The sequence below is a fragment of the Nerophis ophidion genome, linkage group LG08 (genome assembly GCF_033978795.1).
Source record: "Nerophis ophidion isolate RoL-2023_Sa linkage group LG08, RoL_Noph_v1.0, whole genome shotgun sequence".
Lineage (NCBI taxonomy): Eukaryota > Metazoa > Chordata > Actinopteri > Syngnathiformes > Syngnathidae > Nerophis > Nerophis ophidion.
This window is the reverse complement of record NC_084618.1, coordinates 18,329,641-18,346,671: the sequence shown is the minus strand read 5'-3', so window position 1 is coordinate 18,346,671 and position 17,031 is coordinate 18,329,641. Positions and strand designations below refer to the sequence as shown.

Genomic DNA, 17,031 nt, shown 5'->3' with positions numbered 1-17,031 from the left:
TTATATATCAATGATGAAATATTAACATTGCAACACATGCCAATACGGCCCGTTTAGTTTACTAAATTGCAATTTTAAATTTCCCGCGAGGTATCCTGTTGGGAACGTCGCGGTATGTTGACGCGTGCTTGTGACGTTATTGGTTGGAGCGGACATGTTCTCCCAGCACCACTCACGGCTAAAAGTAGTCTGCTTTAATCGCATAATTACACAGTAATTGCAATTTTTTTCAATTAATAATGGAGACTATAAAGAAGAATGCTGTTGGTGGAAAGTGGTGGATTGCAGCTGCCTTTAGCAACCGAAACACAGCCGGTGTTTCTTTGTTTGTTGGGAAGCTTTAACACATAGCGGTCAAGTGTACATGTTTCTCGACCAGCAGGTTTTCGGATGGGAAAATTGTGATATTAAGTCGGCCTTTACCAGAGACTCGAGCGGATTATGCGACCTCCTCAAAAAGGCAGCTGTGATCTTGGCTCTTCCATTGGCTTTTCTCAGAGACACTGGCGGTAACCGCAGCCCTCCCGACTTTCAGGTATGACTTTATAATCTCACTAAAACACTATGAATACAATAAGCAGATAAGAGATTTTCCAGAATGATCCTAGTAAATGTGTCTAATAACATCTGAATCGGTCCCACTTAATGAGCTGGAGGCCGAGACGAGAGTGAAGCTCAATTATTTGGACCGCATTGCCAGGTTTTGGGAGGTTCAGAGTTCCTCCTTGAAAATCCCACACATTGAAAGGCGCTCTGAATCGCTCCCACTTAATGAGCTGGAGGCCCAGACGAGAGTGAAGCTCAATTATTTGGACCGCATTGCCAGGTTTTGGGAGGTTCAGAGTTCTTCCTTGAAAATCCCACACATTGAAAGGCGCTGGAGCCGTCGCCTTTTTTTTTTATTTTTTTAAGTACTTCACTCTAACTTTCCTCGTCCACGAATCTTTCACTCTCGCTCGAATTAATGGGGAAATCGTCGCTTTCTCGGTCCAAATCACTCTTGTTGCTGGTGGCTATGATTATAAACAATGTGAGGATGTGAGGAGCCCTACAATCCGGGACGTCACACGCACATCGTCTGCTACTTCCGGTACAGGCAAGGCTTTTTTTATTAGCGACCAAAAATTGCAAACTTTATCGTCGATGTTCTCTACTAATTCCTTTCAGCAAAAATATGGCACTATCGCGAAATGATCAAGTATGACACAGAATGGACCTGCTATCCCTGTTTAAATAAGAAAATCTCATTTCAGTAGGCCTTTAATGATGACTAGTTAAGAGCCAATATGTTACTAATTTGCATGTTAATAAGCCTCTAAATAATGGTTAATATGTTCCCCATAGGTGTTACCATGTTTTTTTTACTGGTGCACAAAATGAACCGTGTATGAACATCACCTTGTTCAAAGAACAAAACCAACACAGTGCATAAACTCACAACAAATTACACACCTGCAAATCAGTGTTACTTCTGCTGTTGCCGTACCCGTAATACGCCGATAGGGAGAATTTTTTATTGACACGATGAGTCGGCTTGTATTTTGACCTCCGCCGAACCCCTGAGGCCGACTCACCGTACCCATAGGGTTCGATCGAACCCAGGTTAAGAACCACTGCTCTAGCGGGTGACTTTTAAAATAATGCTACATTAGCAGTGCTGCTACTTTTTGCAGCAAAGCTTTTGCCGCATAATTGTTCAACATCTTCCCGCTTGAAGCCAAACCACCGCCAGACGATGGAATTAATTATTCCTTCATTTGTTACCAAATTCGCACCTTATCACCCGGACTGCCCCGCTAGCACAGCAGCTAATGTCACTATGCCGCCACCTCTCTGCTCAGCGAGGGTGCGCTTGTTTTATGTCTCAGTGAGAAGGAGAGACAAGAAAGAGTGGGAGAAGCCTGCAGTGTAAAGCAACTGTGTGAGAACGTATACTCCAATATGACGATATAGTCATTTTCTATATCGCACAGAGACAAACCCATGATACATCGAGTATATTTGATATATCGCTTGTGGGTAATGGCAGTCAGGTACGGTGGAATCGAACCACACAGTTCTTTTGACCTTACTCATAGTTTTTTTTTAACTCTTTATTATTGTAGCAAACTCGCTTTATTTTTCCATTCATTTGTTCCCACATCGTTATTTTACGTTTTCGAATGATTAAGTTGACAAGTAAACTATACAAAATGAAGAGGAGCGTCTGGCGCTTTGTTTGTTTGTTGTTGCCGCAGCAAGCGGGAGCAGGAGAAAGTAGAAGAGCGTCAAGCTAAGTCTTCATGAGGTATCTATACATACTCGCCAACACTCCCGAATTTTCCGGAAGACTCCCGAAATTCGGCGTCTCCCCCGAAAACCTCCCGGGACAAATATTCTCCCTAAAGTCTCCCGGTTTTCAGCCAGAGCTGGAGGCCACGCTCCCTGCAGTTCCATGCGGACATGAGTGAGGACAGCCTTTTTTCACGTCCGCTTTCCCACGATATAAACAGCGTGCCTGCCCAATCACGTATGCATATTTTCAGGATGTATATATATCTATATAGATAGATATATATACATATACGAAATACTTCACCTGGTGAATTCTAGCTGTAAATATACTCCTCCCCTCTAAACCACGCCCCCCACCGCCCGACCTCCCGAAATCGGAGGTCTCAAGGTTGGCAAGTATGACTCTATACTGGTTTAAAAATCTAACTTCGATATTGGGTTTCAATATGTAAAGCGCGTTGAGTCACTAGAGAAAAGGGCTATATAAGTATAATTCACTAATTCACCTCACTTCTTTGTCTCCCCATCCCAGGCCTGTGTCCTAATGCCTTGCACAAGATGCGCCAGGACACACTTGGATTCCTCATGTACAAGAGATTTGTGGAGGTAGAGCTTTTTCTTTGGCTCTTTGACTTCATCATGTAGGGGTGTAACGGTACACAAACATTTCGGTTCGGTACATACCGCGGTTCAGAGGTCACGGTTCGGTTCATTTTCCTTACAGTAAGAAAACAACAAAATATACATTTTTTGGGTTATTTATTTACCAAATTTGCGAAATCTTCCACTAAAAATATTTTTCTTAGTGGAATATTTGATGTGAAGTAATGGGAACCTTGGATAGGTCAATAATTCATAATAACATTGATTTTGATTCAATATTATGTTTTGAGCAATGACAGTTTGAAAGAAAAAAAAACCAGCTTTGTTTTATTAGTCAACGTTGCAACTTTTTCTAAATTACACTTAAAGGGGAACATTATCACCAGACCTATGTAAGCGTCCATATATACCTTGATGGTGCAGAAAAAAGACCATCTATTTTTTTAACCGATTTCCGAACCCTAAATGGGTGAATTTTGGCGAATTAAACGCCTATCTGTTTATCGCGCTGGAGGCGATGACGTCAGAATGTGACGTCGCCGAGGTAATACAGCCGCCATTTTCATTTTCAACACATTGTAAACATCGGGTCTCAGTTCTGTTATTTTCCGTTTTTTCGACTATTTTTTGGAACCTTACAGACATCATGCCTCGTCGGTGTGTTGTCGGAGGGTGTAACAACACTAACAGGGAGGGATTCAAGTTGCACCACTGGCCCGAAGATGCGAAAGTGTCTGCCGCCAGACCCCCATTGAATGGGCCAGAGTGTCTCCACATTTTACCGGCAGACATGGCACAGAGACGTATGGATAACCTGCAGATGCATTAGCAATGATAAAGTCAACGAAATCACAAAGGTGAGTTTTGTTGATGTTGTTGACTTATGTGCTAATCAGACATATTTGGTCACGGCATGACTGCCAGCTAATCGATGCCAACATGCTACGCTAATCGATGCTAACATGCTATTTACTGGCGGTGCTAAAGCAGACATGGCACAGAGATTAATGGATAAACTGCAAATGCATTTGCAACGATAGTCAACGAAATCACAAAGGTGAGTTTTGTTGATGTTGACTGCCAGCTAATCGATGCTAACGTGCTACGCTAATCGATGCTAACATGCTACGCTAATCGATGCTAACATGCTATTTACCGGCGGAGCTAAAGCAGACATGGAACAGAGATGTATGGATAACCTGTAGATGCATTTGCAACTATATTACATTTTCTTCCACCCACATTTAATGCGAGAAAAACACTTACCAATCGACGGATTTAAGTTGCTCCAGTGTCAAAAGATGCGAAAGTCCTGATCGTCTGGTCCGCACATTTTACCGGCGATGCTAACGCAGCTATTCGGCCATGCTATGGCTATGAATAGCGTCAATAGCTATTCGCTCAATAGCTTCAGTTTCTTCTTCAATACTTTCATACTCCAACCATCTGTTTCAATACATGCGTAATCTGTTGAATCGCTTAAGTCGCTGAAATCCGAGTCTGAATCCGAGCTAATGTCACTATATCTTGCTGTGGTATTCGCCGTTGTTTGTTTACATTGGCAGCACTGTGTGACGTCACAGGGAAATGGATAGTGGTTTCGAAGATAGTGAAAATAAGGCACTTTAAAGCTTTATTTAGGGATATTCCGAGACCGGTAAAATTTTGAAAAAAACTACAAAAAATACAACAAGGCACTGGGAACTGATTTTTATTGTTTTTAACCCTTTTGAAATTGTGATAATGTTCCCCTTTAACCTTTAAGCTTTTTTATGTCACTTTTTTATGTTTTTGTTTATTTTAATAGTATTTTTAGAATGTGCCTTGGCCCTTTAAAACAGTGGTCCCCGACCACCAGACCAGGCCGCACAAGAAATTAAAAAAAATATATATATTATTATTATTTTTATTTTTTTAAAATTATTAAATCAACATAAAAAAGTGAAGTGAATTATATTTAAATAGCGCTTTTTCCTCAAGTGACTCAAAACGCTTGACATAGTGAAACCCAATATCTAAGTTACGATTAAACCAGTGTTGGTGGCACTGGGAGCAGGTGGGTAAAGTGTCTTGCCCAAGGACACAACGGCATTGACTCGGATGGCGAAAGCGGGGATCGAACTTGCAACCCTCAAGTTGCTGGCACGGACACTCTATCAACCGAGCTATACCGCCCCACACAATATATACATTATACATCAATATAGATCAATACAGTCTGCAGGGACACAGTCCGTAAGCACACATGATTGTATTTCTTTATGGATAAAAAATAAAAATAAAATAAAAAAAACCCCGGTCCGTGGGACAAATTTTCAAACGTTGACCGGTCCGCAGCTACAAAAAGGTTGGGGACCACTGCTTTAAAACATTAGCTGTGGGCCGCAAATGACCTCCGGGGCAAACTTTTGGCACCCCTGCTATAGATAATAAAAGATAAAATCTGATAAATCTATGGGTAAAAAGCAGAGCCTGGCGACGCAGGCGCGTTTATCATAACTCTCTCGCTCTCGCTGTCTCTGCCCCTCCCTCACAAATCTTGCTGCGCCCACAATTTGCTTTGTTTTTAACCCCTTCTTAACCCTGAACATACATTGAAAATACACGCTACCCTAACTCAAAATTCCGGACATTTGAGGCATTTAAAGGGGAACATTATCACAATTTCAAAAGGGTTAAAAACAATCAAATATCAGTTCCCAGTGGCTTGTTGTATTTTTTGAAGTTTTTTTCAAAATTTTACCGGTCCCGGAATATCCCTAAAAAAAGCTTCAAAGTGCTTGATTTTCGCTATTTGCGATGCGACTATCCATTTCCCTGTGACGTCATACAGTGCTGCCAATGTAAACAAACAATGGCAGATACCACAGCAAGATATAGGGACATTAGCTCGGATTCAGACTCGGATTTCAGCCGTTTAAGCGATTCAACAGATTACGCATGTATTGAAACAGATGGTTGGAGTATGAAAATATTGAAGAAGAAACTGAAGCTACTGAGCGAATAGCTATTGACGCTATTCATAGCCATAGCATGGCCGAATAGCTGCGTTAGCATCGCTGGTAAAATATGCGGACCAAACGATCAGGACTTTCGCATCTCTTGACACTGGAGCAACTTAAATCCGTCGATTGGTAAGTGTTTTTCTCGCATTAAATATCGGTGGAAGGAAACGTAATATAGTTGCAAATTCATCTGCAGGTTATCCATCTGTGCCATGTCTGCTTTAGCACTGCCGGTAAATAGCTTGTTAGCATCGATTAGCGTAGGATGTTAGCATCGATTAGCTGGCAGTCAACATCAAAAAAACTCACCTTTGTGATTTCGTTGACTTTATTGTTTCAAATGCATCTGCAGGTTATCCATACATCTCTGTGCCATGTCTGCTTTAGCACCGTCTGTAAATAGCATGTTAGCGTCAATTAGCGTAGCATGTTAGCATCGATTAGCTGGCAGTCCCGCCGCAACCAAATATGTCTGATTAGCACATAAGTCAACATCAACTAAACTCACCTTTGTGATTTGGTTGACTTTATCGTTGCAAATGCATCTGCAGGTTATCCATACATCTCTGTGCCATGTCTGTCATCGCCGGTAAAATGTGGAGACACTCTGGCACATTCAATGGGGGTCTGGCGGCAGACACTTTCGCATCTTCGGGCCAGTAGCGCAACTTGAATCCCTCCCTGTTAGTGTTGTTACACCCTCCGACAACACACCGACAAGGCATGATGTCTCCAGGGTTCCAAAAAATAGTCGAAAATACGGAAAATAACAGAGCTGAGACCCGGTGTTTGTAATGTGAAAATGAATATGGCGGGTGTGTTACCTCGGTGACGTCACGTTCTGACGTCATTGCTACAAGACCGATAAACAGAAAGGCGTTTAATTTGCCAAAATTCAACCATTTAGAGTTTGGAAATCGGTTTAAAAAAATATATGGTCTTTTTTCTGCACCATCAAGGTATATATTGACGCTTACATAGGTCTGGTGATAATGTTTCCCTTGAAGAAACTCCGCCCGGACAGCCCCGCAAAAGAGGACATGTCCGGTGAAAAGAGGACGTATGGTCAGTCTATCGTAGCCCGGTCGCTGCTAGCATGCCGTGTGTTGTGCCTCGGTGTGCATTGTTTACACAACGTGCGGTACGCTACTTAATATGTCCGTGTGGAAACTTGCTCGGTACACCTCCGAACTGAACCGAAACCCCCGTACCGAAACGGTTCAATACAAATACACATACCGTTACACCCCTATCATCATGCAAACACAATGATGACAGTTTGACCCTGAACGCATCACAATGGCAATTACTTGCAGTTAAAGTAAACACCAAATATTACACACTGAAGTATGTTGTGGGGGAAATATTGTATATTTTTATGTGTTGAATAAAGTTTTCTACGGCAGAAGGGAATAAATCAAACAAACAAACAAACAAACAAATAATAAAAATGTATAATTGATGGATAGCTGAAGTAGGTTTCGAAATTTAAGTGTTGAAAGTGGAAAAAAAATAATATCTATGAATTATTTTTAACAATTTTATGAGTGGGTCCCTAAGAACTTAAGTGGGATTTTTTTGTTTTACTTTCATCGTTAAAAAAATAATGATGAACTAAAATCAATGTTATGAATTATTGACATACTTAAGGCTCCAATCACATCACATTAAATATTTCATTTTGAAATATGTTTTGGGGAAAATATTGCATATTTTGTGTGGTAAATAATAGAGTTTTCAAGGCCCCAAGGGGTGAATAAAATGAAGAAACACAAAATAACGAAATAATAAAAATGCATAATCAATGGATAGATGAAGTTGGTCTGGAAATGTAAGTGGTGAAAGTAAAATGAATATATTTATATATACATATATATATGAATAATTTTAAATAATTTTAAGAGTGGGGCCTTAAGAACTTAAGTGGGATTTTTTTTAACTGTCATTGCTCAAAAAATAATAATGAATCAAAATCTGTTATGAAATCTTGACATATTTAAGGCTCCAATTTTGTCACATTAAATATTACACTTTGAAATATGTTTTGGGGAAAATATTGCATATTTTGTGTTAAATGAAAAAGATTTCTATGACACAAAGAGAGTAAAATAAACAAAAAAACAAAAACAAATAATAAAAACTCATAATCGACAAAGAGATCTGAAGTTAATCTCAAAATGTATGTGTTAAAAGTTGGGAAAAAATGTATGACTTATTTTTACACATTTTATGAGTGGGGACCTTTTGGATCCCTAAGAACTTCAGTGTTTTTTTAAACTGTCATTGCTAAGAAGATAATAATGAATTAAAATCAATGTTGTAAATTATTGATATATTTAAGGCTCCAATGACATCACATCAAATATTACACTTTGAAATATGTTTTGTGGAAAATATTACATATTTTGTGTGTTTAATATCAAAGATTTCTATGACACAGAGGGAATAAAACAAAAATTAAAAACTTATAATCGACAGATAGATCTGTAGTTGGTCTCGAAATATAAGTGTTGAAAGTACAAAAAATAAATTATGTGTTGCTTATTTTTAACAATTTTATGAGTGGAGCCCTTTTGGAACCATTAAATTTAAAGTGGTATTTTTTTTAACTTTCATCGCTCAAAAAATGATTATGAATCATTATGAATTATTGACATATCTAAGGCTCCTATTAAATCACATCAAATATTACACTTTGAAATATGTTTTGGGGAAAATATTGTATATTTTGTGTTAAATACCAAAGATTTCTATGACACAAAGAGAGTAAAACAAACAAAAACAAAAAAAACAAATAATAAAAACTCATCATCGACTGAGAGATCTGAAGTTAATCTCGAAATTTAAGTGTTAAAAGTTGGGGAAAAATGTATGTTTTATTTTTACACATTTTATTATTGGGGACATTTTGGATTCATAAGAACTTTTAGGTTTTTTTTAAACTGCCATTGCACAAAAAATAATAATGAATCAAAATATATGTTGTAAATTATTGACCTTTTCAAGGCTCCAATTACGTCACATTAAATATTACACTTTGAAATATGTTTTGGGGAAAATGTTGCATATTTTGTGTGTTTAATAACAAAGATTTCTATGACACAAAGGGAATAAAACAAATAAAAAAATAATAACTTATAATCGACAGATAGATCTGTAGGTGGTCTCAAAATTTAAGTGTTGAAAGTAAAAAAAAAAAACATGTATTGCTTATTTTTTAACAATTTTATGAGTGGAGCCCTTTTGGGTCCCTAAGAACTTAAGTGGGATTTTGTTTTACTTTCATCGCTGAAAAAATTATTATGAATCAAAATCAATGGTTATTAATTATTGACATATTTAAGGTTCCAATTACGTCACATCAAATATTACACTTTGAAATATGTTTGGGGGAAGATATTGCATATTTTCTGTGGTCAATAAAGTTTTCTGTGACACAAAATAAAATAAATGAACAAATAACTAAAACATATCATCGATGGCTAGATCTGAAGTTAATCTAAAAAATTAAGTGTTAAAAGTGAAAAAAACAACAACATGTAGGTGAGGGGAGCAGTGGGCAGCAGCGGTGGCCGCGCCTGGGAATATCTTTGGGGGATTTAACCTCCAATTCCAACCCTTGATCCTGAGTGCCATGCAGGAAGGTAATGGCTCCCATTTTTATAATCTTTGGTATGACTCAGCCGGTGTTTGAACTCACAACCTACTCATCTCAGGGCGGACACTCTAACCACTAGGCCACTGAGTAGGTTTTCCCATCATGCCTTGTAATGGATTTAAGTGGGTGTAGTTTGGTTATTTTCATGCTGATTGGATTTTTTTTTCTCTCCTATAATATCCACAAAGTTTAATGAGCAGGATGTGTACGTGTGACCATGTTTGTTGAAGTTTTGCGCCGGTTTATTTATTTTTTACTGCACAATGACTAGGGAAGGTTGTTTGCATTCGGTCATTTAAGTATGTGTAAATAATGGCCACTGTTTTGAGCTACTTTTATTGGCCATCAGGTGGCGACAATATGGGATCTATCAGACTGCTGACTGAAAATTGTATGAAAACACTTCCCCTGGGCAAATTGCTTGTTGGGCAAAATTGTAGACGTCTGTAGTTTGGACTCCCATACCCTAAATCAACTTTAGATCTGTCTGTGAATTATAGGGTTTTTTCTATAATATTTAATATAACAAAAATTAAATGTCCAAAGCAAATTAGTATGTGAAACAACAAGGTAGAGGTGTGGAACCTGCAGACACACATAGTGGAGAGGGAGAGCGGGAAACTGTGGCTATACCGTGAACATGGCCTGGGCCGTAAAAGGCGCGGAATATTTTTATCCCTTCCTAAATGGGGCATAACTGAAAATAGTCATATTTTTTGGTTTGAATGTCTTAACTTTTTGATGAGGCTGCAAACAGCTCCTTTAAAGGGGAACATTATCACAATTTCAAAAGGGTTAAAAACAATAACAATCAGTTCCCAGTGGCTTGTTGTATTTTTTGTAGTTTTTTTCCAAATTTTACCGGTCTCGGAATATCCCTAAATAAAGCTTTAAAGTGCCTTATTTTCGGCTCTCTGCGAAGACACTGGCCATTTCCCTGTGACGTCACACAGTGCTGCCAATGTAAACAAACAATGGGAATACCACAGCAAGATATAGTGACATTAGCTCGGATTCAAACTCGGATTTCAGCCACTTAAGCGATTCAACAGATTACACATGTATTGAAACAGATGGCTGGAGTATGAAAATATTGAAGAAGAAACTGAAGCTATTGAGCGAATAGCTATTGACGCTATTCATAGCCATAGCATGGCCGAATAGCTGCGTTAGCATCGCCGGTAAAATGTGTGGACCAAACGATCAGGACTTTCGCATCTCGTGACACTGGAGCAACTTAAATCCGTCGATTGGTAAGTGTTTTTTTCGCATTAAATGTGGGTGGAAGGAAACATAATATAGTTGCAAATGCATCTACAGGTTATCCATACATCTCTGTTCCATGTCTGCTTTAGCACCGCCGGTAAATAGCATGTTAGCATCGATTAGATCGATTAGCTGGCAGTCAACATCAACAAAACTAACCTTTGTGATTTCGTTGACTATCGTTGCAAATGCATCTGCAGGTTATCCATACATCTCTGTGCCATGTCTGCCTTAGCATCGCCGGTCAAATGTGGAGACACTCTGGCACATTCAATGGGGGTCTGGCGGCAGACACTTTCGCATCTTTGGGCCAGTGGTGCAACTTGAATCCCTCCCTGTTAGTGTTGTTACACCCTCCGACAACACACCGTCGAGGCATGATGTCTCCAAGGTTCCAAAAAATAGTCAAAAAAACGGAAAATAACAGAGCTGAGACCCGGTGTTTGTAATGTGTTGAAAATGAAAATGGTGGGTGTGTTACCTCGGCGACGTCACATTCTGACGTCATCGCCTCCAGCGCGATAAACAGAAAGGCGTTTAATTCGCCAAAATTCACCCATTCAGAGTTCGGAAATCGGTTAAAAAAATAGATGGTCTTTTTTTCTGCACCATCAAGGTATATATTGACGCTTACATAGGTCTGGTGATAATGTTCCCCTTTAACAAGCGAGATGGAAAAGTCATGGAAATGCCGGTAGATGCAACTTGATGACGTGATGTTGTTTTCCCCCCGTGCAGAAAAGCATGAACGACGTGGTGTGGACTGACCACGTGGAGGTAACGTGCACCCACTTTGTGCCGCGACAGGCTTAAAGCTACGTTTTTTTAGCATTTCTCTGTGTCATAACCATCCAGACCGTGGTGGCGGACGACCCCGAGCTCCACATCCAGCTGGTGGAGATGTTGGTGAAATACACGCTGGAAAAGTCGGCTCAGTGGTCCCGGAGATACAACGTCCCCAAGCACAGACTCCCCTTCGGGGTCTGGGACGCCCAGGAGGGTCTGGCAGCCGAGCTACTGTGAGTCTGACAACTTTATTAATGGCTCACAATAAATATAAAGACATAAACAATACAACACACTGAAAAATGTAGAAGTTTACAAATGTAAGAGTTGAAGTTGCAGTGGTGGCAAGGATCATGGCTCGGGTCACCACATGAAACCACTTTAGGTGACAGTCCACCTCACACTCCTCCTTGTTTTTTTTTTTTTACCACCGAGGATCCAAAACAATCTGAATTAATCTTGAAATTTAAGTGTTAAAAGTGGGAAAAAAATGCATGAATTATTTTTAACAATTTTATGAGTGGGGCCCTTTTGGATCCATAAGAACTTTAGTGTTTGTTTTTTTTAAACTGTCATTCCTCAAAAAATAATTGAGTCAAAATCTATGTTATGAATTTTGATTGATTGATTGATTGATTGATTGATTGATACTTTTATTAGTAGATTGCACAGTACAGTACATATTCCGTACAATTGACCACTAAATGGTAACACCCGAATAAGTTTTTCAACTTGTTTAAGTCGGGGTCCACGTTAATCAATTCATGGTACAAATATATACTATCAACATAATACAGTCATCACACAAGTTAATCATCATAGTATGTACATTGAATTATTTACATTATTTACAATCCGGGGGGTGGGATGAGGAGCTTTGGTTGATATCAGAACTTCGGTCATCAACAATTGCATCAACAGAGAAATGTGGACATTGAAACAGTGTAGGTCTTACAGTAGGATATGTACAGCCAGCAGAGAACATAGTGAGTTCACATAGCATAAGAACAAGTATATACATTAGAAGTACATTTGAGTTGTTTATAATCCGGGGAGATGGGATGTGAATGGAGGAGGGTATTAGTTAAGTGTTGAAGTTGCCTGGAGGTGTTGTTTTAGAGCGGTTTTGAAGGAATATAGAGATGCACTTACTTTTATACCTGTTGGGAGTGCATTCCACATTGATGTGGCATAGAAAGAGAATGAGTTAAGACCTTTGTTAGATCGAAATCTGGGTTTAACGTGGTTTGTGGAGCTCCCCCTGGTGTTGTGGTTATGGCGGTCATTTACGTTAAGGAAGTAGTTTGACATGTACTTCGGTATCAAGGAGGTGTAGTGGATTTTATAGACTAGGCTCAGTGCAAGTTGTTTTACTCTGTCCTCCACCCTGAGCCAGCCCACTTTGGACAAGTGGGTTGGATTGAGGTGTGATCTGGGGTGGAGGTCTAAAAGTAACCGGATTAGCTTATTCTGGGATGTTTGAAGTCTAGATTTGAGGGTTTTGGAGGTGCTGGGGTACCAGGAGGTGCAAGCGTAATCGAAGAAGGGTTGAATGAGAGTTCCCGCTAGAATCCTCAAGGTGTTTTTGTTGACCAGAGAGGAGATTCTGTAGAGGAATCTTGTTCTTTGGTTGACCTTTTTGATCACCTTGGTTGCCATTTTATCACAGGAAAGATATTGATTATTGACCTATTTAAGGCTCCAATTACTTCACATCAAATATTACACTTTCAAATATGTTTTGGGGAAAATATTGCATATTTTGTGTATTTAATTACAAAGATTTATATGAAACATAGAGAATAAAAAAAAAAAAAAATAATAATAGAAATTTAAAATCAACAAAGAGATTCTAAGTTAATCCTCGAAATGTAAGTGTTAAATGAGGGGGAAAGAACGTATGACTTATTTTTTTACACATTTTATGAGTGGGACCATTTTGGGTCCCTAAGAACTTTAGTGTTTTTTTAAACTATCATTGCTAAAAAAATAAAATAATGAATCAAAATCTATGTTGTGACTTATTGACATATTTAAGGCTCCAATTACTTCACATCAAATATTACACTTTCAAATATGTTTTGGGGAAAATATTGCATATTTTGTGTATTTAATTACAAAGATTTCTATGAAACATAGAGAATAAAAAAAAATAAAAATAATAATAATAGAAATTTAAAATCAACAAAGAGATTCTAAGTTAATCCTCGAAATGTAAGTGTTAAATGAGGGGGAAAGAACGTATGACTTATTTTTTTACACATTTTATGAGTGGGACCATTTTGGGTCCCTAAGAACTTTAGTGTTTTTTTAAACTGTCATTGCTAAAAAAAAAAAAATAATGAATCAGAATCTATGTTGTGACTTATTGACATATTTAAGGCTCCAATTACTTCACATCAAATATTACACTTTCAAATATGTTTTGGGGAAATATTGCATATTTTGTGTATTTAATTACAAAGATTTCTATGAAACATAGAGAATTAAAAAAATAATAATAATAAAAATTTAAAATCAACGGAGAGATTCTAAGTTAATCCTCGAAATGTAAGTGTTAAATGTGGGGGAAAGAACTTATGACTTATTTTATGAGTGGGACCATTTTGGGTCCCTAAGAACTTTAGTGTTTTTTTAAACTATCATTGCTAAAAAAAAAAAAATAATGAATCAAAATCTATGTTGTGAATTATTGACCTATTTAAGGCTCAAATTACATCACATCAAATATTACACTCTGAAATATGTTTTGGGGAACATATCGCATATTTTGTGTGTTTAATAAAAAAGATTTCTATGACACAAAGAGAATGAAATAAACAAAAAACACAAATAATAAAAACTCATAATCAACGGAGAGATATTAAATTATTCTCGAAATTTAAGTCTTAAATGTGGGGGGGGAAAATGTATGACTTATTTTTTTACACATTTTATGAGTGGGACCATTTAGGATCCCTAAGAACTTTTCATTTTCCTGAAGGAACTCCCCTGAAGGAATAAATAAAGTACTATCTAATCTTTGGTGTTTTTTAAACTGTTATTGCTCAAAAAAATAATATTTAATTCAAATCAATGTTGTGAATTACTGACCTATTTAAGGCTCCATTTACGTCACATCAAATATTACCCTTTGAAATATGTTTTGGGGAAAATATTGCACATTTTGTGTGTGTTAAAATAACAGCGTTTACATTGATAAAAGGGAATAAAATAATTAAACTCATAATCGACGAATAGATCTCTAGTTAATCCTAAAATGTATGTGTTGAAAGTAAAAAAATATATGTATTTGACTTATTTTTAACAATTTTATGAGTGGGGCCCTTTTTTGGTACCTAAGAATTTGTGTTTTTTTTTAAACTGTTATTGCTCAAAAAATAATAATCAATCAAAATCTATGTTGTGAACTATTGACATATTTAAGACTTAAATTACACCACATTAAATATTACTCTTTGAAATATATTTTGGGAAAAATTGTGCATATTTTGTGTGTTTAGTAACACAGTTTACTATGACACAGAGGGAATAAAATAAGCAAAAAATAAAAACGTATAATTGACGGCTAGATCTGAAGTTAATCTCAAAATTTGTTGAAAGTAAAAAAAAAAAAAAAGTAAAACTTTTTTTTAACAATTTTATTGGTGGTGCCCTTCTGGATCCCTAAGAACTTCTAGTGTTTTTTTAAACTGTCATTTCTAAAAAAAAAAATAATGAATTAAAATCTATGTTTTGAAGTATTGACATATTTAAGGGTCCAATTACATCACATCAAATATTACACTTTAAAATATGTTTTGGGGAAAATATTGCATATTTTGTGTGTTTAATAACAGAGTTTTCTATGACAAAAAGGGAATAAAATAAACCAAAAAACCAAAAACAAATAGTAAAAACTCGTAATCGACGGAGAGATTTTAAGTTAATCTCGAAATTTAAGTGTTAAAAGTGGGGAAAAAATGTATGACTTATTTTTTTACACATTTTATGAGTGGGACCATTTTGGATCCCTAAGAACTGTAGTGTTTTTTTTCATTGCTAAAAATATGATAATGAATTAAAATCAATGTTGTAAATTATTGACACATTTAAGGCTCCAATTACATTACATTAAAATAACACACACAAAAAAAAATAAACAAAAAACAAACAAACAAATAATAAAAACTCATAATCGACGTATAGATCTCAAATTAATCCTGAAATTTTAAGTGTTCAAAGTAAAAAAAAAAAAAAAAAATCTGTGACTTATACTCAAAATTTATGTTCTGAATTATTGATGTATTTCAGGCTCAAATTACATTACATCCAAATATTACACTTTTAAATATGTTTTGGGCAAAATAATGCATATTTTGCGTGTTTAATAAAAAAGATTTCTATGAAAAGAAGAGAATAAAATAAAAACAAATAATAAAAATTCGATACAGAGATCTGAAGTTAATTTCGAAATTTAAATGTTAAAAGTGGGTAAAAATATGTTTGACTTATTATTTTACACATTTTATGACTGGGGCCCTTTTGGGTCCCCCAAGAACTTTAATGTTTTTTTTTTTCAAAACTGTCACTGCTCTAAAAATATTAATGGATGTTATGTATTATTGCCATATTTAAGGCTCCAATTACTTCACATCAAATATTGGACTTTGAAATATGAAAACTTTTAATTTTATCGTAAAACTTCCAAACGTTGCTTAGAGTGATGGATGAAGAATCATTATGAGTAGAAACGCTATGGACGGCTAGAAGACAAAACAGGGTATTCCTTTGGTTTAAGGCACAAAACAGGAAGTTGTTCATTTGCAACCAACAAAAGAGCTCAAACAATTACACAGCTTTTTGGTGTTTTATGAAAACTAGTGATGTCCGATAATATCGGACTGTCGATATTATTGGCCGATAAATTCTTTAAAATGTATTATCGGAACTTATCGGTATCGGTTTCTAAAATGTATGATTTTTTAAAACGCCGCTTTACGTAGTGGTACACGGCCGTAGGGAGAAGTACAGAGTGCCAATAAACCTTAAAGGTTCTGCATTTGCGTGGCGGCCCACTCACATAATATCTACGGCTTTTCACACACACAAGTGAATGCAAGGCATACTTGGTCAACAGCCATAGAGGCCACACTGACGGTGGTTGTATAAACAACTTTAACACTGTTACAAATATGCGCCACACTGTGAACCCACACCAAACAAGAATGACAAACCCATTTCGGGAGAACATCCGCACTGCAACACAACATATACGCAGACCCCCTTGCAGCACTAACTTTTCCGGGATGCTACAATATACACCCCCTCCTCCTCTTACCCCCCCCAACCCCGCCCACCTCAACCTCCTCATGCTCTCTCCGGGAGCGCATGTCCCAAATTCCAAGCTGCTGTTTTGAGGCATGTTAAAAAAAATAATGCACTTTGTGACTTCAATAA

The 17,031-nt window shown here is 37.1% G+C and overlaps 1 protein-coding gene across 1 annotated transcript in view; it reads left to right on the top strand.

Moving 5' to 3' along the window:
* exd3 (exonuclease 3'-5' domain containing 3) overlaps positions 1–17,031 on the top strand; it is a 172,294-nt gene that overhangs the window by 38,820 nt on the left and 116,443 nt on the right. Inside the window, exons 9-11 of the mRNA XM_061907925.1 lie at positions 2,807–2,880; positions 11,545–11,583; positions 11,662–11,825. Of these exons, the coding sequence (XP_061763909.1) occupies positions 2,807–2,880; positions 11,545–11,583; positions 11,662–11,825 (277 nt within the window). The remainder of the gene's footprint in view (positions 1–2,806; positions 2,881–11,544; positions 11,584–11,661; positions 11,826–17,031) is intronic.